The sequence below is a fragment of the Phyllosticta capitalensis genome (assembly GCF_038381095.1).
Source record: "Phyllosticta capitalensis strain CBS 128856 chromosome Unknown BKA78scaffold_10, whole genome shotgun sequence".
Taxonomy (NCBI): domain Eukaryota; kingdom Fungi; phylum Ascomycota; class Dothideomycetes; order Botryosphaeriales; family Phyllostictaceae; genus Phyllosticta; species Phyllosticta capitalensis.
Window position 1 is genome coordinate 780061 of NW_027117448.1, and position 27162 is coordinate 807222.

Consider the following 27162-nt stretch of genomic DNA (forward strand, 5'->3'; position numbering starts at 1 on the left):
ACAAACCGCAGATTGGCTCTGAAGATGGCGGTCCAAGTTGTTCTTCCGGGAGAGGAGATTCCCGAGTCTCTGCTGCCGACGTCCAAGAATCCGGAAAAGCCCCTCAGACTCGGCCCAGGGCTGCGACACACGCCGCCGTCGACCATCACCTCGACCGTTGCGGGCACGCTCAATGTCGACAACAGGAAGAATGGCATTTGGGTCGAATACAACAGCGGTCGCGTAAGCTCCGAGACCCCAAATTCTGCTACACCAAAAGAACCTCGTCTAATCTGCCGTCCACAGTACATCCCCCACACCAACGACCTCGTCATCGCCCAAGTGCACCACTCGAGCACCGACTCCTACCACTGCGCCCTCTCCCCGCACACGCCGTTCGCGACGCTGCCGCACCTCGCCTTCGAAAACGCAACCAAGAAGACGCGCCCCATTCTCGCGTCCGGCGCCATCGTCTACGCCCGCGTCGCCGCCGCCTCCAAGCACATGGACCCCGAGCTCGAATGCCTGAGCGCGACGACGGGCAAGGCCGACGGCCTGGGCCCGCTCAAGGGCGGCATGGTGTTTGACGTGAGCGCGGGCATGGCGCGCCGGCTGCTGATGCCCGCGGGGAAAAAGGATGGCGAGGAGGGCGGTCCTGGCAGGGTCGTCGTGCTGGAGGCGTTGGCCGAGCGCGTCAGGTTCGAGGTCGCTGTGGGCCGGAATGGCCGCGTGTGGGTTGACAGCGACGAGGGTGTCAAGGTCATCTTGGCTGTGGGCAGGGCATTACAAGAGGCGGATCGCGAGGGCTTGGGTGTCGACGGCCAGCACGAGGTTGTGGCCAAGGTCTTGAAGACATTGTAAAAACTTCACCCTCCACCGTGCAATGGAGTGGATGGCGTTGGGAGGGCTTCATCTATTCCCGCATTTACCGGGAGTCAATTGGCGTTCTCGGGTTCTGGACGGGGAAAAAAGCAAAGCATGTCATGCAAGGAACTTGCTCTGAAGCGGCAGGTGTCAAGGGCATGGAGGTGTGAAAGTTGCAGTCACAGTGAGACAACCGGAATTGTCTACGACAGAAAGCGGGGAAGAATGAGGACGCTCGCCACTCTCAGCACAAGATGACGACCAAAGTCTCACACCGCAAAGACATTTGTCGTCCGAAGTAGTGGTGGCGCACTACGTCGAGCTTACGTCTAAGCTTATCGCGACCTCTGCTGTACGTCAGCGTATCCGAGGGTTCGGGTACGGGCATGTCTGTCTTCCAAAAAGAAGCGAGCGATGATCGCTATCAGACAGGCTGTGGTTCTTAAGCTCAAAGAACGCTAGACAAAGCTGGGGCAAGGGGTGGGGAAAAGAGTAGACCATCGTCTTTGTTGGAGCGATGCTTGGAATATTTTCCAAGGGGGGAGAAGATAGGCAAGTCGAGATTTTTGGATTGGCTTTAGGTTGAGAGAGGAGACTTGGTCTCGGGTAAAGGGGAGAGGCATCTACATCCACAAACACCGCATGTATCTATACAGCAACCGCCAGAGGCAAGGTGATGATGGTCACTCCAGCCTACCCAAAGACCTCCTCCAAGAGCTCCGCGTCCGTCTTCGTAGTCCTTGTCATGCTCCTCGAGATCTTGCCCTTCTTATCATGCTTGCCTCTAATCGCCTTGAGCTTCTTCTTGTCCTGCTTGCTCAGCCTGCCCTGGTTCGTGCCCGCCTTGACCTTGAGCGCCTGCAGTGACAACGGGGGCTCCTTGTTGCCGAGACGCACGCTGCGTGGCACGCGTGTTGCGGCGCCTAGAGCCCACAGGTCGCCCCACCGCGACTTGCGCGCGTCGCGGTAGGCCTGCCGCCCGTAGCTGCGTGGCACCGTCCAGCGCTCGAGGTTGCCGGCCGGCGTGCACAGGTCGAGCAGGACATGGCCGCGGCGTTTGAGCGGCGGCAGGATGGCGCGCGGGAGCGTGAGCGTGAGGAGGTTGGGGGCGAGCGTGCTGTGTTGGACTTCGGAGGGCGTGGTTGATTGGAGTTGGAGATCTGCTGACGCCGCTTCTTGCCCTGCTGTGCTGTTGGCTGCGCTCTCTTGTGGCGAAGCCGCCTCGCCATCCTGCTCAGTAGGCCCTGTTCTCCCTTCGAGTTTAGCGATCAATTCCTCTTGGGCAGCGGCTTCGGCCAGCTCCTCAGCTTCAAATGGATTGCGGTTGCGGTCTCCGTGTCCGACAAAGGCGGCGTCTGTGGCATCGTTCTCCAGCATGAAACCCTCAGATGCACGCAAATCCTGACCCTTCATGACGGCCAAGTAGCTGAACTGCACGTCCTCATGATTCCGATCCTTGGCTCCAATCAGATTTTGAAGGTAGCCAGGGCGGATGAACCGCTGCTTGAAATAGCAAAAGTCCTTTCGGTTCCGGCTAATGCCAGGGACCTTGTACATGGGGCAGCCCAGGTGATTGGTACACGGAGCAACAATCATGCCCTTGTCCTTTTCAATCGGTTCACCAAGCAGGTCGTCTAGTGCAGGTGAGGTATGAGTTGAACCGGGGGATGACATGAGCCTTTTCAATATGAAATCGCGGGCACCAGCGACAACCTCGAAGCCGCGGGGGATGCCCTTCTCAAGAATGATCAAGACGCCACCCTTGGGGTTGAGTAGCGACCAAAGTTTCTGGACAGTGTTCTTGCGCATGTAGTCTTCTTCAATTCCCCAAAGTAGATGCGGAGCGACAATGATGTCGTAAACCTTTCGATGCTGGGGCCCGATTTCTTCCCCTGACAGTATGGCTTCCGGAAGACGAGGCAAGAATGTCGTATCATCGAGGAAGCGAGAGGCGCGTTTACGCAGCGTGTCCGAGCCTGAAATGACGGAGGCTTTCCCGAGAGGAGGCTGAGCGCGAGCGTCCGCAACAGTGCCGTCTTCTTTCATGCGTGCCCATTCGGCCTTCAACACCTCCCGCCAGGCAACGACACTGGCGCCTCCGGAGCTAGCATCCAGGATCAGGGGGCCGCCTGGCTTTTGCAAAAGGCCCTCCAACCACGCACTCCCAAGACGCTTGCGGACTTCGATCATCACGCTCATGGCAGACGCATAGGCTCCGGGCATAATGGCCGCCAGGAACGAATCGCTCTCCATTGGGGCCATCCTAGCCATGGATGCTTCTAGTGGAATTGGCTTTTGCACGAGCTCTCCTCCGCGCGGCCGTGGCGTAGAAGTCGAGTGTGGTAATCTGTGACCACCAAACAGACGCTCGGCGGTTTGCCGCAAATGCTTGTTATTTGATGACGAGAGAATGTCTTTGACTGGGTCCACGAATTCGGCTTTTGGCAATTGTATCGTTGAAGGAGAGGTGGCGAAGCGTCCAAGGTAAGTATATGGATGTGCTCTGATGTGTTCTCCGGAGACCCCCGCCTCGTCGTCCTCGAGGTCCAGCTCTTCCATGCCCTCTTCCAAATCCTCAACGTCCTCTTCTGGCTCAGCATTGTCGTCCTCCAAGACCTCGCCTTCTTCAATCACTCTGCCTCCATCCGGTGCATTTGCATAGTAGTCGACTTCTTGCAGGTCTCCAGAAGCGTCCTCCTTGTACAGTTTGTCCTTTGAGGCCTCTGCAGCCCTGGCCGCCCGTTCGAATTCTTCTGCCTCTTTCTCCGCAAAGTATTCTGCCGCAGATATTATGCGAATGGGCTCGCCGTATAGCCGCCTGTAGAAGCGGTACTCCTCTTCATTCAGAAGCCCTTCTGGCAGGACGTCGCCAAAGATTTGTTTCGCAGATCGTGCGGCCTGCTCGACCGTAATCGGAACCTCGTCAAACTCTTCTCCATCGAGAGGTTCTTCTTGGTAGCGTCCTGATTCTTCGTCCGTTGCCTTCTCGTGGCGATTGCTCGAGGGATTTTGCTGTCTTGCTGGCGTCGTGGAAAAAGCGCGGTGTGAATGCGTCGGCGTGGGAGTCAATCGTATGCGTTTCGCAAGTCTTGGGGCATTGGAGGTTGACAAAGAGCGGCTACTGGTGTCGAGAACGGTCGTGGCATTTGCCCGCAGCTTCGAGCGGCATGCTCTGCACACTGAAGATTGGAGTGGCCGCGTTGTGAGCATGATGTAGGGCGGCTACTCGTCCAGATGCGAGCGCTCCAGCTAGCAGCGGGCACGCTTCCAAGACCGATTTGCGTATTTGTCGATTGGGAGTTGTGGTCGAAATATTGCGCGCGATGGCTGCGAATTTCTTGGAGCTGGGCGGCAAATCAGCGCTTTGATATTTGCGTAGCGCATGCCGAAGACGCAGATCCCGGCAACAAGCCTGACTCAGGCATCTCCACCACTGGACCCTCAACACCTCGACTCACCACCTTGGCAGGGACGAGCACTGTGTTCAGGTCCTTTAGTTCACGGTTCTTGTGGCATTGTTTATTGTATCAGTACATGATTGATTGAGAATTCACATTCACAATACAGGGCAGCAGTTAAGGAGAGTCGAGTTGCACCTGATTACGCAACTATAAAAGAGCACCTCCGTCGTCCATGCACCGCCCATCTTCCCAAGCAGCCCGCCAAGCTCACAGTGACTGTGCAGAGCTCCAACCTCGAAGGAGTGTCTTCACTTCTACTCCTCGCCGCCACTGCTTCAAAGCGTCCCGCTCTCCATCCCCGTACCCAGTGCTAACCCCGTTCCGAAGCCGCGGCCGGGCACTTGTTTGCAATTTGTTTTGTCTGGAATCGTCCCCTGATAAAACGCAAAACCTCCCCAGAAGCAGACACTGTGCCGGAAGTGATGCACGCGAGCGGAGGCGAAGGAAAACCCTAACAAGACAAAAGCAATAAAAGGAGAAAAAGCAAAAACAGGAGGAAAAGGAAACCGGGTAAGGGGAAATTAGATGAGCCGGAAGCAGACAAAACAATCAATCTGGTAATCCCATTGCAGTCGTGTCCCCGCCACCTTGGTCGCTTGTGTCCATGGAAGACTGTCGATCGGTGTTGCAGTCAAAAGCAACCCGATTTCATGTCAGATGCGGACCGTGATGGAACCTCGGCCAACACCCATGAACCGCCTTCGAGGCCAGCGCGTAGAATGACGCAGGCAAATCAACCGAAAGACCGTTGGAGCACTGGTGTTGACCGAGTCCTCTGCCGGATATAATGGCAAGGCCGAAACCTCCACCAGAACCGATGATCGGTCTAATTGTTGCAAACCGACAAAACATGACGTGAGCTGAGAGTGAGCAGAGAGTCTGTGCCGTCCATTGATGTCGGAGTCGAGCGGACGGCGAGGCCGCGTTTCCCGATGTTGACGAGGCCATCGGACTGCGTGCCTTCCGACTGTGCCACAATATGAGATGAGAGTTGTATGCCAAGCTAGGGCCGTTTCGTTCATTCATCAGTAGCCCGACTGGTACTGGTCGGCACCACCACGCTTAGAGGAACGCAATTGCCTGCGGTTGGACACGGGCGTTAGTAACGTACCGAAACACCCCCCGCGCCAAGCGTCTTCGCACTAAAGCCGCAGAGGAAAGAGCCCTTACAAGGATGGACAATGTCTGAGCACTCACATTCCGGTACCTCCTTCGCGCGGGTTGACCGGGCCACGGCGCTTGTCCGTGACAGTGCCACCAGCAGCCGTCTGGTTGCCAGTAGCCGCGGCGGTGCCGGTGACGTGACGACCACGAGTCTTGTCCTCGTCCTCGGGCGCAGCCTGGTTGTTGGCAGCCTGAGCGATGGCCTGAGCGTTCTTCTGGTACTTGTAGACGGTCCAGTCGAAGACGTAGTCGTACTGGAAACCCTCGCGAACGAAGAGGTCACGGAAGATCTTGCGGAGGTAGGAGTAGTCGGGCTTGTCGTCGAAGCGAAGCGAGCGCGTGTAGTTGAGGTAGATGGCGAACTCGTTGGGGAAGCCACGGCAGAGGACCTCGGTGGGAGTGGTCATCTTCTTCTCCATGATGCGGTCGTACTTTTGCTTCTTGGTGGCAGCCTTGAGTCCCTGCCAGGGGAGGGAGCCACGGCAGAAGTACAGCATGACGTAGCCGAGCGACTCCATGTCGTCGCGGCGAGACTGCTCGACACCCAGGTGGGTGTTGATCGACGCATAACGGGCAGTTCCGGTCAAGTTCTTGTTCTCTCTGTACGGGATGTGGAAGTGCGTCTTCGGGTCCCGGTACTTCTTGGCCAGACCAAAGTCGATGACGTTGACCTGGTTACCCCGCTTGCCGATGCCCATCAGGAAGTTGTCGGGCTTGATATCGCGGTGGATGAAGGACTTGGCGTGGATGTACTCGATGCGGGAGATGAGCTGGTCGGCCAGCAGCAGGACCGTCTTGAGCGAGAATTTGCGGTTGCAAAAATTGAAGAGGTCCTCCAAGCTGGGACCGAGTAGGTCCAGGACCATGGCGTTGTAGTCGCATTCGGTGCCGAACCAGCGAACGAAGGGGATACCGACGCCTCCGGCGAGGGACTTGTAGACGCGAGCCTCATATTCGAGCTGGGGGTGCTTGGCCTTGACGCTCTCGAGCTTGATGGCAATTTCCTCGCCCGAGATAATGTTGGTGCCTGGTGCAGCTGTCAGAAGGAATTCGAGCGACCGAAACGGAAAGCGAGCACGAACCGAGATAGATGTCACCGAACGAACCGCTGCCGATCTTGCGGCCAATGCGGTACTTGTTACCGACACGCAAATCCTGCCAGATGTGTCAGCTTGGGGTGTTGTTTGCAGACGCGGAGGGGGCCGAGCGAGGTGGATGAGGCTGAGGCGGGTGCGGCGGCACAGGCGAATCGAAGCTGAGTCCACATACCATGGTCGTCATTGTTGTCGAGACTGCACGCAGGAGCGAAGCAGTCGGAGAAAAGGATCGAGTTGGTGGTTTGGTGGAGGGTGGTCTGGGTTGCAGACGAGTCGAGGGTGGCGGACACGCGTAGGGTTATTAAACTGTCGCGGGTGAGAAGGCCGGTCAGCAAGGCTTTGGCAGCAAGGCGGTGTGCGTAGGGCCGACGCAACAATGAGGACGTTGAGGAGAGAGTTGAAAGGGGCGAGAGGAGAGTTGAGCGGGAGCGGGCAGAAGAGCGCGACAAAGAAAAAGTAGAAAGAAGGGCCCGGGGCTTGGCTAGAGCAATGGACCGGAGAGAGATGTACAGTAAAGGGCGTGCGTGAGGTGTTGTGACTTGTCGGCCTCGAGTGGGAAAGAGAGAGGGGAGGCAGGCGCGCGGGAGCGAAGGAATGAAAGCGTGGTGGTCGAGCAGGTAGGTGCTTGTGTTGCGTGGGTGGGGAGGAGTCACTTACGCCCGTCGTCTTGTCGTGGTGGAGAAGGGCGATGAGACTGCAGCCCGACACGAGCGGCAACGCTGGATGTTGGGCTTGGGTGTGCGGGCGGGGCCGTGGCAAAGGGGGTGGGACGGGCGGCGAAGAAAAAAAGGGACAAACCAAAAGGAGCCCGGGCGGCGGTGGTGGTCGAAGCCTGGGAGAAGAAGTATCGCAACAGCAGAAGACCGTCGCGATCACAAAGAGGGGAGAGGTGTGGTGGTTGTGGTGGTCGGAGGAGAAGTAGATTCACACAGGTAGAAGTAGGGAGCCTTCTCGGCAGGTGCAGGCGCAGATGCAGGCGCAGGCGGCGCACCTTCCTGCCCACACTTGTACAGTGGTCAGTGGCACGGGATGGCAGAGGGTCTTGGCGCCTAAGATCCACGGCAGTCTTTGCTACTTGCTGCAACCAACAAACGAGGCGTTGGCGTTGGCCCCTTGGGACTCGCCATTGGTGGTGTTGGGAGCCGCCGACCTGCCCAGGCGCTGCCTCTGCGAAGATCTATACAAAGTAACATGAAGTCAACTCTTCACTCAACCAACCATCTCCCATCAACAAATCTCTCTAAACATCTTATTGCTATCCCCGTCAGGCACTCAACTATTGCCGCCTTGGGCGACGTCCGGTCCTAAGAAAACTCAGGCAGCCGCCCGACCAGGCTCTGGGCATCCAAACAGGCAATATCAAAAGTCCATCGCATGCAAACCACGGCCTGGATCACTTGTGCGTCAGCGCTTCGCTTGCAGCGCATCATGTCTCTCGTTGTCCGGCGCGGCTGTCTCAAAGCTGAAGCCACGCGCCGTCTCTCTCTTTTAGTTTCCAGGACAGCAGCTAGGGGACAGCAGTAACTTAAGTAGCCAGCCCGACGTAGCTGTACCATTATATCACAAAAAAACGACATGTCCCAAACAAGTCCTCATGCTGCCGCCCGGAGCCTCAGCCGTGCCCCATCCCAAGCCCCTTCGGGCCGTAGATGGTCATCGTGGCGCCCATGCCGTGCTCCAAACAACACCACTCATCAAGCCCTCGACCACTGTCGACCGTTTGTGCCGCATCGCATCTCATCTGCCTGCCATCGTGACCTTCCCCTTTTGCAAGCTATCCACCGAGCCCGCCCACAATTCTCCCTGCCGACCTCGCAGAATCTGCTCCGGCGATGAAAAAAATGCTGGCGTTGCTGCGGCTACCATTCGTCTTGTGCTGATGATGGCATTGCACAGTCCAGCCCAGCTAAATTGCTCTTTTCTCCACACGAGCACCGGATGGACCCCCGGACCCTTGATCGTCTCCACAGCCCGAGACTGACAAGTGACCTCCAACTGCCAAACAGCAAACACAAAGCAAACACGCCCGCTCACTCCCTGCCCCTTTGCCCTGAGCCCTTATGAGAGAATCTCGACCACCCATGGAATGGCAGCAAGCAGTCAAACGGCCTGCGTGGTGGCGCTCTCCCACCGTCCATTCCCCGGCAGCCACGCCTCACGCGGCCCCAGCCCTGCTGCACCAAGCATGCCACGCTCCGCATCTAGGCGACGTCCCAGATGTATAGATTCCTCACGACGCGCCAGTACGCCGTCTCCAAGTCGCCTCGCCGCGCAGCATCCAGCAGCATCAGCAGCATAAATCCTGCAATACCACGACGACATCACGATTATTCGCTTTGCAAACCGGTGGAGAGTCTGTTGGATGCGGAGTGCCTTTCCCCGCCTCGCTCGCTCGCTCACCTCACAAGTCACCCGACCCACCCTCCTCCACCATCGGCGTGCCGTCGAGCTCGCCATCTCGTTCCCGCAGCCTCTTCCTCGCGCCTTGCACCACCGGGGGCGACATGTGCGGTAAGCGAAGTGTCTCCGTACGAGCTTCAAGACCGGTCGGTCCTGTCTCAGGCAGCAAAACATTCCGAGGTGGATGGCACCAAATTGCCGAATCAAGATGTGTCTATTTCCACAGGGAGCGATCATGAAAGCGCCTCTGCACTACCTCGGAGTTGACGTTTCTTTTGCGACCCAACTACTCTATCCGTGCCTGCTGACATGCGTATAATAATGCTCCTTTTTCTCTGCACCCGCTACATGATTACCGAATGCGGCACACAAGATTTATGGAGTCGCCCATATCGCAACATTGCTGTCATATTCACAGCGTGCCCAAAACCCGCAGAGGAGGTAGTAGTCCGTCAACCAACAAACCTAGGAGTATCCGTACTGGACTGCAGCTAAGGCACGTACGGGCGCACATGGGGTCCTCGCATGACCGACCACCAGACCTGCCACCCGACGCTCCATCGACGTCATTCCTGCTCCTCCCTCTCCCCCATGCCTACCTATGTATCCAATCCAATCCAACCCAACCAAACGAACACCAAAGAAACCGACCCATCACCCCAACCTCTACCCCAATCATTCACCATTGCTGCACAGTCGGTACCCCGACGTACCACATTACCCCAGACCCGACCCACTTACCTACCCGGTAATCTACAACACAACGCAAGTCAGTCGTCTACCTACCTACTAGTTGGCCTGGAACGCGGGTGGCCGGCCGGGCGCGCCAGATGCACATGCAGTAGCTCCATCGCATGGATGGCACACCAACCATGCCCACGTGCGCGCTGGATGCACGACATGCTGGAGGGAGCCAGGAGGAGGTGCCATGGATGTCCTACGTCCGCTTGCTTGATTGACTTGCTTACCGGTGGGCCAGAGGGGGGGGGGGGGGGGGGGGGGGGGGGCAAGGGATCTAGTTGCGTGTGGGCAGACCTTCCGTCGCTCTTCTTTGTGCGGTGATGGTGATGGGGATGGGGGTTATTTTGGGGCAAGGCATCGGATGAAAGGTTGTGGTAGAAGTAAATGGGAAGAGGGTGAGGGCTGGGACATGGGTTGTGTTCAGGTGTTTTCTAGCTGGAGGACTGGCGTTTGAGCTTCTAGAGGCATGGCACAGGAGACAGTCAAGCAGCTATGCGTTGACGATGACTTTCCTTCAGCATCAACAGAGCTCCCTGCGGGCGGGAGTCGCACGTGTCTTTGGTCTCTTTTCTTGACTGAAGACATGCTGGAAAAGCCGAGGAGAGACGGCAGGGAGAGAAGGGGAAAGGAGGCGGCGGAGAGGGGCAATCATGGCAAGCGCTAGAGGCGGCAGAGATGGGCATATACGTATCTCTTCTGACGTTCAATTGGATGAATGGTAGACCGCGTGCTTGTTGCTTGGATTGATGGGACAGCAGCGGGAGCTGCGCCGATGGATTGCTCGGCGAGATTGCTCCTTGTGGCTGCTTTTTTGGTGCCATGCAGCGTCCCAACGTGCTGTCTTGAGCCAAAGTTTCATAACGAGATCTGGGAGGGGCATGGATTCGCAATGTTAGGTGTGAATGATGGACTGGAAAGATTTGGAAAGAACAGAGTCATGAGCACTGCTTCAAAAGTCTGAAGTCTACTTCCTTCTTGACGTATGTAGGAGACCGTCTAAGATGGCGACCATCTCCTCTCCGCGATCAGCAAACACAAAGGATGGGATGCCGACACAGGGACAACCATTGCACGAAAGGTCTCCGGAACAGCTCAATTGCAAGCTCGCTAGCAGTGGTAGCTCCGATATCTACACTCCCATGCTGCCCTCCTCTATCATGCTGATATCACTGTTTCCAATCCGTAGCTCGAGGAGCGCGTTTAGTGGCCGTTGGCCTTGGCGGCGGCGGCAGCGAACTGGGCGTTGCGCGGGTCGTCCTTGAACTCGGCGGCTATGAGACAGGCAGGTCAGTCAAGCAGTCCACATGTGCGATTTTGTCTCCCCAGGAGCCGGCGCGAGTATGGATGCGGGGAGGGCTGGAGGAATGCAGGCCGAATGGAGAGCGGAGTCGGCGGAGTATGAGACGAAGCGTGGCGTATGACGGGGCCATATGGACAAGAGACATTGGGAAGAAATCGAGAGGGCTACGTACACTGGCGGTAGGCGTTGGCGCCGGCGTTGATGCCGTAGAGGATGACGATGCCTGGAGGGCTCAAGTTAGCTCCTCACGGTCCTAGCTCTTGCAATCTCTCGCGTCCGTCCTTTGCGTCCAATTGGGCGGACGCGGAAACCTCGAATCCATTGCAGGGGAAGTTCAATGCGTACCAGCGACGTAGAAAGGCGTCATAGGCTTAGCTGTACACTCAAACCGTCAGCGCAATTCCTCACGACCCTCTTTCCTTTGATTGCTTGCCTCCGAGGCGGAGCACGTACCGACGGGCGTGGGCCACTTCCTGCCGAGGAAAGACATGTTGACCGAGGTGAAGACGGAGTTCCGGTTGTCGTGGGGGATCGGGTGGGTGATGGAGGGCGGTGGTGGTGAGCTTTTGCTTCGCGTTCCTTGCGGCTACGACTCGGCAATGAGGTTCGTTCGAAGTCGGAGCGGAGCATGCCCGCGCCAAGATGTGGCGGGGCGGAGCGGGGCGGGACGATCGCTGTTTGTAAACAGGAACTCCAAACTTGAAGCTCTACACGCGTTTTCGACAAGCTCTCGCAATCCAACGGACCCATTCAAAAGATCTACTGGAGCATACTCAAAATCCAAGTCACTGCTAAAATGGCCGACGCACTCGAGGGTTGCGTTTCCTCCTTGCGCAGCAGCATGCAGCTCCTCGACTCATCCATCTCCATCCTCGACTCCGGCGTCAACGACCTGCCCCGCCTCTCCAAGGTTCTACAAACGACGCGCGTAAGGCTCTCCACCTTCCACCAGAGCTTCGAATTGATAAACTAACGCTCGACAACAGCACTTTGAACTCATCTCCGAACCCGACCTGCACGCCGCGCAGCGCAGTCTGCTCTCCGAAATCCGCCCCGAAGTCGACAACCTCCTCTCGCGCGTGTCAAACCACCTGGACAAGCTGGAGCGCCGCGAGCAGTCGCTCATCGCCAAGTACGAGCTCAACCAAGGGCGCCTGTCGTCGGACGACGCGGCGGCGGGGAGCAGTGGACGCAAGAGCGCGGGCGCATCACGAAGTGCAAGCAGGGCCGGTGAACGAGGAGGCTTTGGCGAATCCAGAGGAAAGTCGAGAGCTGAGGAGGGCGGACTGGCGCCACTGGAGGAGCTGAGGGTCAAGCAGCTGCGGCAGAAGAAGGAGAGGTTGAGCTATGCCGTTGATCGGTTGACGCTGCAGGCACAGCAGAGGGAGAGGCAGTTGAGGATGAGTATGGCGGCGCCGCAGACTTTCGGATACGAGTAAGGGAGCAGAGGTGCAGGAGTGGCGACATGTGGTTCTTGGAGAGCAAGCCTGTGGCTTATGATACCCTTTTACTTTGAGACTGTTGGCCGGAGCACTGGTTACGCAGCAATTCAATCGCACTGGCAATTCCATTCTCGAGCATTGAAGTGAATTGGCCATAATACCTAGAGTCACCTCTCTTCCAAGGACTATCTCAAGCTCCACTGCAGACTTGTGGCCTTCAATGATGCAAAATGTTTGGCTGTGGGCTAGAATCAGTAGAGGCTGCGATTCAGCATCCGTCAAAAATCACCAAATCGATTTTCGGGAACTTCAATCCTCCCCGTCACAATCAGACCATCGTCTGGATTTGAGCTATCAAGGATGACTTTGTCCCTACGGATGCTCTCATTAAAGGCGGGATCTTCAACTTTGTCCGCATGTCCCGTTCAGCTACCGGCCTCGCATCACCAAGCAGCTTTTGACCCTCGATAATTACTCCAAGCCAAGTAAAGCAGCAGGGGTAGGCCTTTGGCGGCTTTCAGGAGGTCCTCCCTACTCTCCCATCTCCTCGTCGTCATCTTCTATTTCTCCCTCTTCTCCCTCTCCATCTTCTGCGAGTTCGGCCAAGTGGTACAAGTCCCAATCCCAATTCTCGCAGTACTTGGTCAAGTCTTTCTGTCCAAACAATTCGCTGACCACCACCAGGATCATGTCGAGAGTCGTGCGCGTATTGACTGTGGGCTTGCTTTCATCCTCAACGTTTGCATCTGTCGCGTTCGTTTCGGCGCCAGGCTTGGTCTCCGCTTGAGCCGGGGCCGATTCTTTCTTGTCCGCTGCGTCGACAGAGGCAGGATCCTGATCTTTTTCTTTGTCGCGAAGCTCCTCGACACGGGCCGCGATCAAATCCTTGAGCTCGGCGTCCACATCGTACGACTGCGACTGGTCCTCTGACGGTGGCTGAGCGTCGACCTTCGCACCATTCCCGTCCTCCTTTGGAACTTGTGGCTCATCTTCTTTCTAAGACTTTGTTAGCGCTGGAAAATTAGCTTTCCGGTGCATCGACTTACTTCTGCCTCCAAAATCTTTCTGCGCGTGGCCTTGGTAGGTGGCTTGTTCAACGGCATGCCCAGCCACTCAAAGATTTCCATGTTGTCCAATGCAAAGTCTCGGGCCTTGATCTCGACCTCAGGAATCTTTTCGCCCGTGAAGCCGCAGCGAACCCACAGAGCTCTGAAGGCCAGTTCCCTGATGATGTGCATCTCTTCAGATCCACGCACATCGGACAAGTCAAGCCTGCACAGTAATGCCCAGAGCCAGGCGCTTGTGTTAGCATGCAGGTTGATGCCTGGCCTGAGGATGAATCGGATCATGCTGAGTAGTTCGAGGATGTTCTCCACACTCCCGCATGCAATCTGCGCTGGCGCTGGATGGCGGGTAATGAATCTGTCCAACCAATTGCGCATAGTGCGCGCCCTTCCTGCCGTTTGCGACTTTTGGGGGTAGGTGTATAGGTATTCCTCTTTGTAAAACGTGCGAGCAATAGCATCGGATTGCGGGGAGCCCAAGAGTGCGTGCATTCGATTATAGCGCGCGATCAGACCTGCCTTGTAAGCTTTCTGAGGGAGAATCATTGGCGGCCTCCTCAATCTGTACGCAGGTCAGCGGACTGCCTTGCAGGTTCAGAGCGATCATATTCACCCTGGCACATCTTCGCTGTCTGATGATCTGTCGCTGACTGCATTGGCAAAGCCAGGTGGTAATGTGGGCCCAGCAACGGGTGCAGAGACGAATGCACCGCCTGAATAGTAGCCGCGAGAGTCGCCAAGCCCATTCTCGTAGATATCGGTCTCGGTTTGGAGCCTGGTGAGATGTGGAAGATCGCCCGCTTCGGTTCTGGAGGATTTCTGTCAGCTACCGCACCGGTAGGCAGAGACGGCGGACCAGCAGAAAAGCATGGCGCCAAGGGACAATGGCTTCCTTACCTGACGCTTTGCAAGTACAGCGCGGCCTCCAACGCTTCTTGGTCGCTGGTCTCAGACGCAAGATCAATGTCCAGCGCTGCCGACTGTCCAAATCGAGACCCTTGCGACTGGTTTTCCTGGTTTGGCTTGCGCTTGTTCTTCGACCCGCGTGGATTTTGGGCTGTTGCTTTATCCTTTGCGAACTCAGTGAACGTTCCGAAGTGTGTTCCTGGCTCGTGTTCTGGCGATTGCTCACGTTCGTTTACTGAATCCGAAGCTGCCGTCGTTGCTGGGAGCGAAAAGAATGATGGGGTTGCAGGTGCAGCGGAGTAGTGAGCGCTGTCATCGGCGCAACTTGGGGACTCAGATGGAGCTTCTAGAAGTGGGTCAGTTGGAATGAAGTGAGCGTGGAGTGTCGCAGGTGGATGTAGCGTACCATTTTCTTCTGGGCGCGCGCGCTTGTTGGTCTCGATCACTCCCAAAGCGCTTGCGGACTCTAGCTTGCGCTTGAGATGTTGCATCGGGGCGATTGGCACGGTAGGGCTAAGGCTGATGTTAGAGGGAAAGTTGTAGAAGATGAGGCAGGGAAGCCGATGGTCATCTTTACGGGCGCTAAATCCGACGCTAATCTCCGTGCATGCACTCTACCTTCATGTACATACTGCCATAGGAAATCACGCTTCACAACACATGCAGCAAGACTTCGAAGTTATAGATGCAGGCCAAGGTAGGAGGTAAAGAAATTCAAGGGGTATCATCCTTTCTAAAACTACAAGAAAACCTCATCCACCAGAGTCCTGAGTCCCGCGAGTGATCTGAAATCACATCTCCCAGTCATCCGCGTCCGCGCCCGAGGACTCCAGGTGAGCACCATTTGTCTGCTCATCAGAGTCGGATTGTTCATCATCACAATCCATCTCCTCCCCGGAATCCGTCTCCTCCTCGGAATCCGTCTCCTCCTCGGAATCCGTCTCCTCGGAATCCGTCTCCTCCTCGGAATCCATCTCCTCCCCGGACTCCGTCTCTTCATCAGAATCCGTCTCCTCATCACTGGTCACCTCCTGGTTATAGACTTTTAGGGGCCCGTAGCCTCGGATGTCCCATTTGGTGGATGGAGCAAATGGACACGGCTGACGATCGGTGGGAAGATCAACAACTCCCGACTCTTGGGCGCTGATGATCATGCTTTTCCAGACGCAATGAGAGCAGACCCATGCGTCAACCATGAAACCCGAAAATGGCAGTGCGAGAATCGAGGGGCCGTTCTTTTTCTCGTCCAAGTGATCCTCGGAGTGATAGCGGGAGTAAGCCGAAACCTCTCCTGCCTCGAAGTGAAAGAGTTCAAAGAAGTCATACTACGAACAAACTGGTCAGATCCCTCATCGCTGCATATGAGTGGGGGAACTTACTCTTTCCTGGCGGTGAGACGAGCAATTGTTTTGGAGATCCACGAATCGATGTAGTCTGGAGAGTAGGTCTGGGAAGCCCAGGAAGACCACGAATCTCTGGTTATTGCAGATTTTGAAGAGGGACTCTATTTCTATTGCGAAGATGAGCAGCTTTTTCTGTTCAAGGGGGAATAGAGATCAATCATCGATTGTCCACACACCGATCCTCTTACTCGTAGACTCTGTGCCTTGGCTCGTCAGTTGGTTGACTTCGAGGGCTTCCTGCAGCTCCTGCACCTCATCAAGTTTGTCCGTGTGCCAGTGAGCAGCTTTGGAGACGCGAATGATTCGGAGGTTGGGGAAGTATTCATTGTCCAAGGCCTCACTCAAGTGCTCGGGGAGGAGTTCTCTGGGCTCGAATTCGAATGTTGACATGAACTGGTCGTCTGAGGCTCGCAGCAAATCCAGTCTTTCGAGCGGATGGCTTGAGAGATGCCATCGCTCAAGCTCAACGAATCGTGAGGTGATGTAATCGAGGGAAATCTCGAGACACTTCAGCTTGGGACAGTGCTTCAGAAGAAAGTCGATGTTGGATTGGGCTAGGCCTGGAATGTTGGAGACTCTGAGCCTTTCGAGCTGGGGACCCGCGCTGATCAGCAGCTCCTGAATACTCAGTAAGGGCAGACGAGTGCAGTGCTCGATTGTCAAATTTGTCAGAGTCGACGGCAGTGAGCCTTGTCCTGGTCCGTCACCAGCAAGATGATCGATAAATGCTCTGTCAAGTGGTCCACTCAGATGAAGTTCCTCGAGTGGCGGCCAACTGATCGAGCCGCTGACATTTCGGCTGTCGTTGGATGAGCGTGGAAAGTAGAGAACCTTCAGCCGTGGCAGGCGCTGGAGGGCCCTTGCAAGTTCTGCAATGCTGATGGCCTCCGAAATGAGAGAGAGGTCGAGCGTCTGCAGCTGCTGGCATTTCGACAAGGCGGCAAGACAATTGACTGCGAAAGAGGCCTGGGGTGCAACAAACGCTTCAAGGCTGGTTTTGGTGCGTCCGAGTAGGCGTGCCGTCATAGACTTGCTGCTCTGATGAACGATCTTCCTCAAATCCAGGATCCGCACATGACCAGCCAAGTCGCTCTTCTTGACGTGAAGATTCACAGAAGGGCAGATTGTCTTGACAAACAAGTCGTAGTTCCTTCCGTACAGATACGGCTGTTCGTAAAGACGTTTGATACCGCAGTCGTACCACTGCTTTGCGACGAGACAGAAGGCCCAGAGGGTGGACTGTGAGTGCCTGCCGCCATGCGGAATGTAGCTCAAGATGTCGAGGATGAGTTCATCAGGGAGGTAGCTTTTCTGAATGAGGTCGCGCGCGTTATTCGACTGCTCCACGCACGTCGCGTCAGGTGTAGCAGAGTCCATGCCCGTAGGCGCAGCTTTGTGAGTCGCCATTCTCGTGCAAATGGTTGAGAATTGGTGATGGAGAGTCGTGGGTGAAGCTGGGTGAGCAGCAAAGACATCATCAGCCCTACGCACGAGCCTTTCACGTGCCTCGGTATATAGTTTTTCCGGTCGGGGATACTTCGGGACGGGATGTAGTTATTCCGATCCGAAATCGGCCCAATGAGAAGTCATTTCGCATCTGCAACCATGCCATTACAATTGACAAGTTTCTTCGGTTTCTGATGCCCATGATACCTCCTTGTGCTCCTCATTAGTACGCTGTTGAAGACTCCTTGTGTTCATGATGTAAGCGTTATTAAGTCTTTGCGTGGACGTATCCATGACAACTCCTTGTCTCTACGTTGTAGACGCCATCGAAGCTTCATGTCACGGACGCGCCCCTGAAGCCTCCTTGTATACACCACAGTCGCCCTTGGAGATTCTGAGGAGCGCAGGCAGAATTGAGTGCTCCATGTAGGTCAACATTTCGACATTATGATTCGGCATGTCGTTTCTCATACTCAGAATTTACTGTTGAGTGTGTACATTTTCGTGGTTGCTGAGACCCCGAATTCGACGCTTTCCAGGCTTGTTTGAAAGTCAACCTCAACCTTCTCTCCATCTTGATACAGCGCAGCTTCTTTTCCAATTTCAGCCGGTAGTACAACAGTCCCTTCGGTACCGGCGGGGACTTCCCATTGAAGCGAAACTTCAGAGCCTCTCTTGGACCAACTTGCCCGGAATTTTCCAAGCGCAGTGCTGAAACCCCCTTCGACACTCTCCACGTCGCCAAAAGACGGCGCAAGCTTCCAGGTCTTTCCAATTGGGCTGGTGATGCTCAATCCAAGGAGGTAATTCGTCAGAACGCTCGTGGGGCCTGCACTCCATCCATGTGCATGGCTCGGATAGCTCGAATCGTAAGCGTATCCACGGTAGCTGCGGTAGCCAAACGATCCATTCGTGAGGAAGCCTTCGATGACGGTCGACTGGGTTCCATTTTTGTTGTTGGCGTACCAGCCCCAGGTCCGTCGGATGAGTTCAAGAGCGCGTCCAGCTTCCCCGGCCAAAAAATGCGCCTCTATTTCGAAGGAGCTAATGAATGGAGAAATGTTGCCCGGCAGCTCCGGCGTCTCCGCCCCTAGCTCTCGCCAATTCTGGGTCAGACCTGAGGAGATATCTGACATCTTATCTGGTGGAGCGACGCCAAATATGATGGAAAGACTGTTTCCATCTTGCGGGTACACTGTAGTGAGTGTGGCGTTGTCCCGGTAAAGTCCTTTGCCCTCGTCGAAGAGATACTTATTAATGGCCGGTCGAAGCGAAGCAGCCCGGGACGTGTATGTTGCGCTCAGACTTGAGTTCGCCTTCCAGTCAGCAAGACTGGCTCCAGTGATGAGCGTGCGGTAAAGTCTTTTGACCGTTAGCGGATTGCGTATACAATGACTCATCGGAACAAGGGTCGGACGCACATCATATTAGCCTCACTGTTGTTCCACCCTTGTCCCAGCCTTGCCCAATCCCGAGTGCCGGTCACATTCAGCAGACCGCTCTCCCCGACCTTGCCATAGACATACTCCATGGCCCGCAGATACCGATCCCAGTTCTTGTCGAGAAAACTCATGTCATCGGTGAAAAGGACGTAGTTGTACGTTCCAATCATGGTCCACATGTGGTACGTGTCGCTCTCCAACTGCAGGAGAGGTGGTCCTGATTCTGGCAGACTCCCGTCGGCGGCCTGCAAAACTTCAGCAATGCTTCTTTTCGGTGCGCCTTGAAGGGGCTTACCTGGTGGTCATACATGACCTGCAACGCATTCTTCACACTCTCCAACTCGCCGGTACTCACAGCGACCGCTGGAACCGCAACCCCCATGTCTCCGGGCCAAACTGTTCTGTCTCTTTTTGCACCATCCATGATGATAGTGGTGCCGTTTCCAAGGAGTCCATCATTCCTCCACCCGTATGGAACCAGGGGATACACCCGTCCCGTATTCACAGGCGCACAGTTGGTCTGCAGCGTGTAAGCACCTGCGTACCAAATGCGATTCAGCAGCTCGTCCGACGACTTGAAGTATCCACCATAGGCGCGCAGGTTGGACCATGTTGGCTGGAACCCAATCTCGAGCTCAATGCTGCCAACATCAACGCTGACCCCAGCAGCAGTGACATCGTCATCCAGGAACAGCGTCATATATCTGAATCCGCCGCGCAGGTTCCGGTCTGGCATGACATAGGAGTGGTCTCCAGGCCCGCTGAAGTTGGCATAGATGGCTCCGTCTCCGAGCGTGTGATTGCCATTGGAAGAGTCTGACACTTTGCCGATGTAGTCTTTGGCCTCGGTGAAGGCAAGGCCCATTGGGCCTTTGCTGTTTCCGCTGCTGGTGAATGCCAGCGACACGATGCCGCCAACTTCGACACCAAAGTCGAGAACCAGAGCCGGAGTCGCGCTGTTGAGAACAACTGGTCCGGGATAGCTGGATATGACAGCGCCGGTTTCGAGAGACAGGATCGACTTAGGAGCGACATTGCGAGAAGATGGAGCGTAAATGTACGAATCCCATTCACCGGGGAATGCGGCGCTGGAGGGGCCTGTACAAACAGTGTCGCGCCAGCATTTTCCCTCGCCTGCAACGCCTCTAAAAAGACTGTAAGACAACAAGAAAACAATGAGCGAGAAGAGTGGTCTTGCCATTTGCCAAGCAATAATTTTTGCTGGAAATGAAATGGAAGATTAACGACAATCAACCAGGACTCGGGAAGACTTAAGGAAAGCAAGAAAAAGTACCCCACTGACGGCATTGCGACCTTGACCTGACGCAAGCCTGCAGAATCGCTGCATTCTGGTCCCGACCCACAAACCCTTCTCGAAAGCGAATGTTCCTGCAGCCCAAAGGAGCCCATACCCTCGGCAAAACGGAAGAAGACGCACCGAACGCGAAAACTACCCCAGCTTTTTCCTAATGATTCTCCGCACTACGATTAGACGAGATAGTGAACTTTTTTGCGCCAAATCTGGAACTCGGCGTGTGGAGCACCCGTGCCAAGCACCGTGGCGGAAAGGGAAAAAGACCAAGACTCGTTTATTTGCACTACCCGGCTCGGTTAGTCGTTTAGATGGTGTCTAAGGTAGCTTCAAAACTGACTCGCTGCGCATTCCCCGCAATATAGAGCGGCGGAGGAACTGCTATGCCTGCACTTGTGGAGAGCTACTCGCCTTCCGGGCGCGGAGCCAAGCTGCTGCTTCTCGAGGCGCGGTCGTTGTGGCGGCGGTGGCGGTTTGGCGGCGGGGTCGACGGCTCCTCGTCTACGGTAGGCAAGACTTGACCTCGAGTCGGGTTAGCTACCGACACGAATGTCTGGCTGAAAGAGCACCCTAACGGGAGGGAATAATTGGGAAGCAACAAAACTTACCCTGCGTCCGGTTCTCAGGCTGCGGAGACCTCTGCCGCTCCGCGTGACTGAAAGGGCCAAAGAGCATGTTCTCAAGTGCCGGGTCATTCAGTCTCCTCTCAGGACGATCTCCGGCATCCTCCAAAGTCTCCAAGGGAATGTCTTCGTTGGCTCCACGGCGCTGGCTCAAAGGGAAGCAAAGAACCCAATGGAAAAGCATGCGGATATGGTCGCGGATTGGCGCACGTGGAATCTCCCAGCAGCCTTGAGGCAAAATGCACCAGGTGATGATGAACTGGATGAGGACGAGAACAAACAGGATGATGGTGCAGACACGCGCACCTCGAAGCATCCAGCATCCCCAAGTCCATTTCGCTCCCCGCGATTTGGCCTCTGCGCAGAATTCGGTCTCCAGGTTATCTGCGGTTGTGCCAGAGGGATACGAAGCAGGCAGCTCCATGAACATTTCCAAGAAGGTCGAACCGAGAGCAAGAGTGGACAAGCAGAGACCGGCGAATAAGAACTTCTGTGGACCGACGTGGTAGTGCTCCTGCACACGACAAGGGACAACCGTCTACCGGAATGGAATGTTAGTGCGATGTCAGATGTGGAATTCATGATCGTCTTACATAGACGGCCATGTGGACGAAGTAGATGAGCGCGCTCCACATCGCCATCTGGATTCCCAGCTTGCCGGGGCTGGACACGGGCGCAACTCCGGCTGGTGTGAAGGTGTCGTCGACGAAGAGGTAGTGGGCCTCGACTCCGAAGACGAAAAGAGCCAGGAGGAGCGAGTTCATTCTGAGCATGAACCAGAGGAGGGCTTTGTTCTCGTAGCCATCCATGGTTTCGGCTTGCTGGAAGAATCTGGAGCGAAGGTGACTGGAACGACGCGATCTTGGGCTTTGGAAAAGTTTTGTGACTCCATGAAGTTCCGTGGGCTTATGATGTCGTCTTCACAACACACAGTTGGTCGACGAAAAGCACAGGGCGACATGACGACGCCGTGGACTGCGCGGATCGACAGAGTCGACCTTCTCTTCCTTCATGATTGGCGTTTGATAAACAGAAACAGACGAATTATGACACAAAACTACTTAACCATCTCAATAGCTCTCAGGGGTACGTACCGAACGACCTAGGGCGATTGAAATCCGGATACATCGCACTCTTTTCACACCTTTGAATGCCTCTGAAGAGAAGCTCCGTCATTGGTGACTGCAAAGAGGATGCTGGGTAAAGGTTAGCAGCTTGTGTTTTGTATCTGTTCCTGTTGTTTGTTCTAGCAGTCGGTGCAGGCATTCCAAGAACAATTGAAGCGCTAAGTGGGAAACTCCTGCGAGACAAGCCTTGTTGGGAGTCAGAAGGGCAGGCAACTGGATTCTCCGTGAGGCTGCTAGCCAGACAGTCAGCCAGATGGGTTGCAATTGCGCCGATACATGTCATTTGGGTGGAGTTGCAGAAAAGCCCAAAACAAGGGAAACATGGGCAAGGTTTCCGGCATCTCGCGCTCTAGGCTTGCAGCAAAACAGGCCGCAAGATATTTGCTGACTGTCCGGTCGAGCGCCAAATCGCGCGGCACATCAGGTACCTCAGAAGCATTCAAGCAATCCACCCGGCCCTGCGTCGGGCGCGTGCAAACCATGAGGAGGAGGTCTGGCAATGGGAAGGAGCTCGCGACCCTCAGCCTTCCTTTTCGGGCTAGCACCAGGCGCGTCGGCACCTGCCTGCCCATCACGCCTTTTGCTTTCGCGCAACACCTCCAAATCTTTTCTTTGCCCTCTCACCCGTCAAGTCCAAGACACAACATCCGCCAAGCTGCCGGCGACTCTACTTCGTGCTTCCCACTCGCGGTCGCTTTGACGGGCTCGCCGCACATTACGCCCGGCTCCTTCACGACGCCTCGCAAACTCTCTCCCTCACCTGCACTCTGACCGGAGCCTTGACGACCCAACTCTCCAACCGTGCTGCTCTCACCGGGCTCCGAGACCCCATCACCAGATTGCGCAACACGCCCCCAGCGTTCCATCGTCCTGCGAGCCGACTCAAGCCACGAGACTCTATGCCTACCATTGACAGCACCACCAACTAGTCAGCATGGCAGTCACAAGGTCGAAGACGAGGGGAAAACATCCGCCTCCGTCCGATGTCTCCAAACCTCCAGACAAGACGGCCGCTCGCAAAACGCCGGCAAAACCCAAGGCAGCTTCTCGCCGCCGCGTTGCCCAGGAAAAGAAAGTCGACCGTCTGACGGCCCTCCCTTTGGAGCTGTTCAGGATGATCTTGGAGGAGTTCGTGGCGGATCTTGCCAAAGAGCCGTATGGTTGGAAGCAGCGCAAGCTACACTCGCTTGAAATGCACCAGATGATAAACCTTCGCTTTGTGTGCAGTGAGTTACCCGTCATCCTGGCTGAGTCCGCACTCCGCAGCTGACCCACGCAGAACTCTTCAACGTGGAAATCGTCAACGCAATTTTCGCAACGGCGCGGCCCCTGAAAGTGACAAACTCAACGTTTTGGGACTTTCTTGCGAAACCTTTCGTGGTCGACCGGCTGTTGCTGGCAGAGGTCAAAGCCAGACCCAACAGCACAATCAGTCTCTTGGCTCTGATTCATCAAGTTGTTGACAAACTCATGCAATTGCAAGGCGTTGAATCAGAGACTATCCGGCAAGAACATCTCGAGGCCACCTGCCAGTGTGTCTTGAAGTCATCTCACCCCCGAACAATCGTGTTCAACCTGAGACGTCGACTCGAATGGACGTACGATGACGCCGGTAACCCTTACAATGTTAACATGGACGATGACGTCGTCAAAAGTTGCTGGGTCGTCGCATGTTGGATGGGTAATATCTCGCTGCTGGAGAAAATTAAACCCAAACCCAGTGCGAGTTTCCTACGATCCGGTCCCCGTTTCATGGGTACTCCTCAATGGGCGGCCGCTCGAAATGGACAAATGAAGTCAATCAAATACCTCCAAGGAATGGGGATCTCTTTCAAACCCGAAGATCTATGGGCCGATTCCAAAAACCCATTGCTAGGCGCTTTGAGAGGAAACCACACCCAAGCTTTCCAAGCTGTCTTGCCGGCCTATGACTGTTTCAGGACTGGCGGTACTGGCAACTACATCTACAAATGGAATGATATGTGTCACCAAATCACCACCGGAACCACAGAAGCAATATTTCGGGCATTCTGGACTCACAAGCCTACTTGTCCCAAGAAGAACCTCTGTGAAGGGCTCATAGATGTTTGTCTTGATAAGCGACAAATCAAAACAACTTTGGCCCAAATCTTGATTGAGATGGGTGCTCCTATCAACGAATACTCCAACTGGAGACAGCGCACTCCATTGGAGGCAGCAATCGAAGCTGGACCACCTGAATTCCTGGAGCTGCTTCTTCAGAGCGGTGGAAACGTGAATGCTGCTGTTGTTGAACGGGTTCTTATGCCCTACAACTGGCACATGAGGCAGAAAAAACAATACCGCTCGGACCCGATCCTCAAAGCTCTCGACTTGAACAAAATTGAGGCAATGGAAGTACTTCTCCGGTACTGCAAATGGGAGACGGCAACCAAAGCGAATGTGCTCCTCGAAGCTGTCAACAAGGATCGCTTGGATATGGTCAAGCTTCTTGTGTCTCCGGTCCACTTTGATCCAAAAGACTCGAGACGTGCTGCCAACATGGGACGAGCTGCTGTGAGACAGGCACGCGCCGATCTCAAGACCGAGATTCTCTCCGTGCTCATTGCCCACGGCTGCGAATAAGAGCACAGTATACACTCCAAAAAAGGTTTCCAAAATCTGAATGAGTTATTCCAACATCACCACGGGTGGAGCGGGCGACAGACGGACATTCTGAACTTAAAAGGCTTGCTGGTGCTAAAGGGGGTATCGCCAGGAGGTTCGTTGCTTCTGAATGAGGATTGCCAAAAGTAGCCTTTCAATGCGCTACTTCTAGTCTCGAAGCAATTGTGGCGCCAGAAGAGTCGAATACAGTGGCGTGGGAAGGGCCAAGAAGCTTTGCTACCGGATATGGGAAGGTGGTTTCAGGAAGGATGACTTCTACGTAGCCAAATCAGAACCAGCTTTCCAATGAAGCAGATGATGAAAACCCGCGATCAAATATGTCTCTGTGATGAAGTGACACACTGAGTGTCATTTGCGGGTTGCTGCAAGCAAATTGTTGAAGTGTGTCAACCTTGCGATTTTAACACTATAAATACTGGCCCGTCGAAGCGTTGCAGCTCGACGCAAGTTGTGCCTGTCGCTCATTCTATGGAGTATATAGCTGCTGGAGCAGATGAGAAAGAAGGGCAGCGCATGGTGCCCGCTGCGGTGAATGCTGGCAACGGCAGCGGGCACTCAACTCCATGGACGCGACTCTGTTCTTCAACACTTGCGTCGCCCACTCCACTGCAACTCCTGCGTGTCTGACGATACCACAACAACGTGCACATTTTACCTTCTGCACCACTCGACGCGTCTCCACCCTCATCCTCTCTGTCGGCCATCTCTTCAATTACTGAGGTTTTCAAGGCCCACAAGCGCGTCTCCTCGACACTTCATCTGAATCAACCCTCGCCCGTCGCGAAGCATACGTGGAGTCTCCATACGCCTGCGCTTCACACTCAATCACATTCGTCCAGCCGATTCCCGAAGCCAACTGCCCCCGCTCGAATCTTCATCCTACCTTTCCTGCACATTCTCATCCCGTTCTCTCTCTCACCCTCTCGCGTTCTGGTCAGAACTCCAGGTATGGACATTCCACCTCAAATCTATTCAGTATTCTCATTGAAAGTCTTCCTAGCATTTGCGCCCTGTCATGGCTCACGCTGGTAGAACACCTCCACTGAAGGCGCGGAAGCTTCTAACCTATATCAATGATGGCGAAATGTCTATTTCCAGCACTATGAGCATGGGAAGCAAGAGCCGGCTCGAGAAATTACCATTGGAACTACTCAAGATGATTATGGAGTTCTGCATTGACCCTGAGGATTTTCGTTCCATACAAAGGCTGCTCAAGAAGCGCACAACTTGCAGTAAGTTTCTCCAAGTCCATTCGAGTCTCTTTTGATTGACCCACATGATGACTAACTGGCTCAGGGCTGTTTGATGACGAGATTGTCAATGCCATTGTCAAGTTCCATGACCAGCCTGCTACTACTCGGATCTGGGACCGATCAGGCGCCCCTTTTCTACGCGCCGCGCTCCTGGAAAACAGCATTCAAGCAAACCCCAAGAGCCCAGTCCTGATTCTCGCTTTGATAAACAAGGTTGTGGATCAGATAACCCAGACTCAGGGAGACCTCTCAGAGAAAAACCGACGCAAGTGGCTGAAAGCTGCCTGTGAGTGCGTCGCGCACAGCAAGGCAATCAACGTCAACGCCTCGTTGAATGTTTTGCTTGACCTTAGCCATGACGGCCAAGCAAAACTTCACGAAAACGTCAGAACCAGCGTTTGGGCAGTTGCTGCGTGGGACGATAACTTGGAAATTCTTACCATGGCCAACGACGGTGCATTCGGCGTTGCTCCTGTCCATAGGCTGGATAGCCCACGTCATATGGGCTCTGCCCAATGGGCGGCAACGTACAGAGACAACTTGAACGCCATTATGTTCCTCCAGAAGCAAGGGTTCGATTTCGGGGCTTCGGCTCGCAACAATCCCCTTAAAGCTGCCTTTGAAACCAATTCGTTCGCAGCCTTGCAGATGGTGCTCTCGGGCATGAGGAAGGAGGGTGACTTCGACATTGGCAATCTCGGTTCAGACATTGCCAAAGCCGGCCGACTTGACTGGGCGAAGCTCCTTTGGGATGCCAACTTTCGTCGCCAAACAGAGTCAACAGCAACGGCAACAGCAGCTTTAACAACACTTTGCCGTGAAGGAACATCCAACCATAACGACATGGCCCGGCTTCTGATCAAGGCCGGCGCCAAGGTCAACCAGGCATCCGGCACTGTCCACATCAACACCCCGCTTACCCTGGCCATCCAACATGGCCCAGCATCTCTGGTGCGTAGCCTTGTCGAGAACGGAGCGCGAATTCGAGCGGGAAAGTACGAGCTCGGAGCGGGCTCCATTCATACAATCGATCCCTTGAGCATCGCCATTGAGCTAAGGAACGCAGAAGCAGTCGAGATTCTGCTCGAGCGAAAACCATGGGACAAGCTAACTCGCCATAATGCACTGCTCGCCGCAGTGGTTGCGGGAGTTGCAGAGACGCTACCAAATGGATCAGTTCGCTACCCTGGGGACGCCGATATACTCGAGCTTCTCTTAGAAAATTTTCATCCAGAGGGCTCTAAACTCTCAGCACAAATGGGAAGGGGCGCGGTAAAGCGCGCCCGAGCCGACGGCAAGGCCCAAATGCTAACAATGCTACTCGACCACAGGTGCGGAGACCAAAATGGACCATGAGGATGGCATCCAAGTGATGTGCGACGGAAGTGAACTAAAGGGGCGTACTCAGAATAAGAAGCTCCCGTGGGACGAGGCAGTGAAAGAGGATGTTGAGACATTGCGGGTGTGGAAATTGGAGAGGGATACGGGAAGA

At 55.1% G+C, this 27162-nt stretch overlaps 13 protein-coding genes across 13 annotated transcripts; 5 read left to right on the forward strand and 8 right to left on the reverse strand.

Moving 5' to 3' along the window:
* Window positions 1-24: 24 nt before the first annotated feature.
* Window positions 25-840, forward strand: BKA78DRAFT_256461 (exosome complex exonuclease-like protein Rrp40; the record flags this gene model as incomplete). Its single annotated transcript, XM_066885089.1, has 2 exons — window positions 25-222; window positions 286-840. 2 exons carry the CDS (start codon window positions 25-27, stop codon window positions 838-840), a joined length of 753 nt encoding a protein of 250 aa, XP_066740451.1.
* An 882-nt stretch (window positions 841-1722) lies between these two features.
* Window positions 1723-3753, reverse strand: BKA78DRAFT_229177 (mitochondrial small ribosomal subunit Rsm22-domain-containing protein; the record flags this gene model as incomplete). Its single annotated transcript, XM_066883743.1, has 2 exons — window positions 1723-2046; window positions 2188-3753. Coding segments are annotated over 2 exons (1890 nt in total), but the record flags the coding sequence as incomplete, so codon positions are not given.
* Window positions 3754-5413: 1660 nt separating this feature from the next.
* BKA78DRAFT_30053 (kinase-like domain-containing protein) lies at window positions 5414-7001 on the reverse strand. Its single transcript, XM_066887217.1, has 3 exons — window positions 6738-7001; window positions 6551-6623; window positions 5414-6495 (listed from the first exon to the last, which is right to left on the reverse strand). Exons 1-3 carry the CDS (start codon window positions 6747-6749, stop codon window positions 5498-5500), a joined length of 1083 nt encoding a protein of 360 aa, XP_066740453.1. The 5' UTR covers window positions 6750-7001; the 3' UTR covers window positions 5414-5497.
* Window positions 7002-8605: 1604 nt separating this feature from the next.
* Window positions 8606-9346, reverse strand: BKA78DRAFT_30005 (uncharacterized protein). Its single transcript, XM_066887142.1, has one exon. The coding sequence runs from the start codon at window positions 9200-9202 to the stop codon at window positions 8666-8668; it is 537 nt and encodes a 178-aa protein (XP_066740454.1). The 5' UTR covers window positions 9203-9346; the 3' UTR covers window positions 8606-8665.
* A 1092-nt stretch (window positions 9347-10438) lies between these two features.
* BKA78DRAFT_323397 (F-type H+-transporting ATPase subunit J) lies at window positions 10439-11580 on the reverse strand. Its single transcript, XM_066889201.1, has 4 exons — window positions 11460-11580; window positions 11352-11381; window positions 11179-11229; window positions 10439-10977 (listed from the first exon to the last, which is right to left on the reverse strand). Exons 1-4 carry the CDS (start codon window positions 11494-11496, stop codon window positions 10907-10909), a joined length of 189 nt encoding a protein of 62 aa, XP_066740455.1. The 5' UTR covers window positions 11497-11580; the 3' UTR covers window positions 10439-10906.
* A 147-nt stretch (window positions 11581-11727) lies between these two features.
* Window positions 11728-12762, forward strand: BKA78DRAFT_346507 (DASH complex subunit Spc19). Its single transcript, XM_066890529.1, has 2 exons — window positions 11728-11934; window positions 11993-12762. Exons 1-2 carry the CDS (start codon window positions 11803-11805, stop codon window positions 12443-12445), a joined length of 585 nt encoding a protein of 194 aa, XP_066740456.1. The 5' UTR covers window positions 11728-11802; the 3' UTR covers window positions 12446-12762.
* BKA78DRAFT_346508 (uncharacterized protein) lies at window positions 12763-14958 on the reverse strand. The gene is made up of 5 exons (XM_066890530.1): window positions 14825-14958; window positions 14410-14764; window positions 14126-14320; window positions 13495-14074; window positions 12763-13444 (listed from the first exon to the last, which is right to left on the reverse strand). Exons 1-5 carry the CDS (start codon window positions 14907-14909, stop codon window positions 12980-12982), a joined length of 1680 nt encoding a protein of 559 aa, XP_066740457.1. The 5' UTR covers window positions 14910-14958; the 3' UTR covers window positions 12763-12979.
* A 131-nt stretch (window positions 14959-15089) lies between these two features.
* BKA78DRAFT_30287 (uncharacterized protein) lies at window positions 15090-17263 on the reverse strand. The gene is made up of 3 exons (XM_066887489.1): window positions 15998-17263; window positions 15798-15928; window positions 15090-15743 (listed from the first exon to the last, which is right to left on the reverse strand). Exons 1-3 carry the CDS (start codon window positions 17226-17228, stop codon window positions 15210-15212), a joined length of 1896 nt encoding a protein of 631 aa, XP_066740458.1. The 5' UTR covers window positions 17229-17263; the 3' UTR covers window positions 15090-15209.
* A 144-nt stretch (window positions 17264-17407) lies between these two features.
* On the reverse strand, window positions 17408-19970 carry BKA78DRAFT_338404 (Six-hairpin glycosidase-like protein; the record flags this gene model as incomplete). Its single annotated transcript, XM_066890265.1, has 4 exons — window positions 19005-19970; window positions 18689-18954; window positions 17850-18629; window positions 17408-17498 (listed from the first exon to the last, which is right to left on the reverse strand). Exons 1-4 carry the CDS (start codon window positions 19908-19910, stop codon window positions 17408-17410), a joined length of 2043 nt encoding a protein of 680 aa, XP_066740459.1. The 5' UTR covers window positions 19911-19970.
* A 110-nt stretch (window positions 19971-20080) lies between these two features.
* Window positions 20081-21453, reverse strand: BKA78DRAFT_346510 (uncharacterized protein; the record flags this gene model as incomplete). Its single annotated transcript, XM_066890531.1, has 3 exons — window positions 20081-20591; window positions 20630-21182; window positions 21238-21453. 3 exons carry the CDS (start codon window positions 21451-21453, stop codon window positions 20425-20427), a joined length of 936 nt encoding a protein of 311 aa, XP_066740460.1. The 3' UTR covers window positions 20081-20424.
* A 446-nt stretch (window positions 21454-21899) lies between these two features.
* On the forward strand, window positions 21900-22608 carry BKA78DRAFT_30299 (uncharacterized protein). Its single transcript, XM_066887503.1, has one exon. It carries the CDS (start codon window positions 22048-22050, stop codon window positions 22540-22542), a length of 495 nt encoding a protein of 164 aa, XP_066740461.1. The 5' UTR covers window positions 21900-22047; the 3' UTR covers window positions 22543-22608.
* On the forward strand, window positions 22478-24707 carry BKA78DRAFT_323408 (uncharacterized protein). Its single transcript, XM_066889203.1, has 2 exons — window positions 22478-22997; window positions 23051-24707. The coding sequence occupies exons 1-2, from the start codon at window positions 22706-22708 to the stop codon at window positions 24373-24375; spliced, it is 1617 nt and encodes a 538-aa protein (XP_066740462.1). The 5' UTR covers window positions 22478-22705; the 3' UTR covers window positions 24376-24707.
* A 725-nt stretch (window positions 24708-25432) lies between these two features.
* On the forward strand, window positions 25433-27026 carry BKA78DRAFT_298853 (uncharacterized protein; the record flags this gene model as incomplete). The annotated part of the gene is made up of 2 exons (XM_066886978.1): window positions 25433-25649; window positions 25714-27026. 2 exons carry the CDS (start codon window positions 25433-25435, stop codon window positions 27024-27026), a joined length of 1530 nt encoding a protein of 509 aa, XP_066740463.1.
* Window positions 27027-27162: the final 136 nt, after the last annotated feature.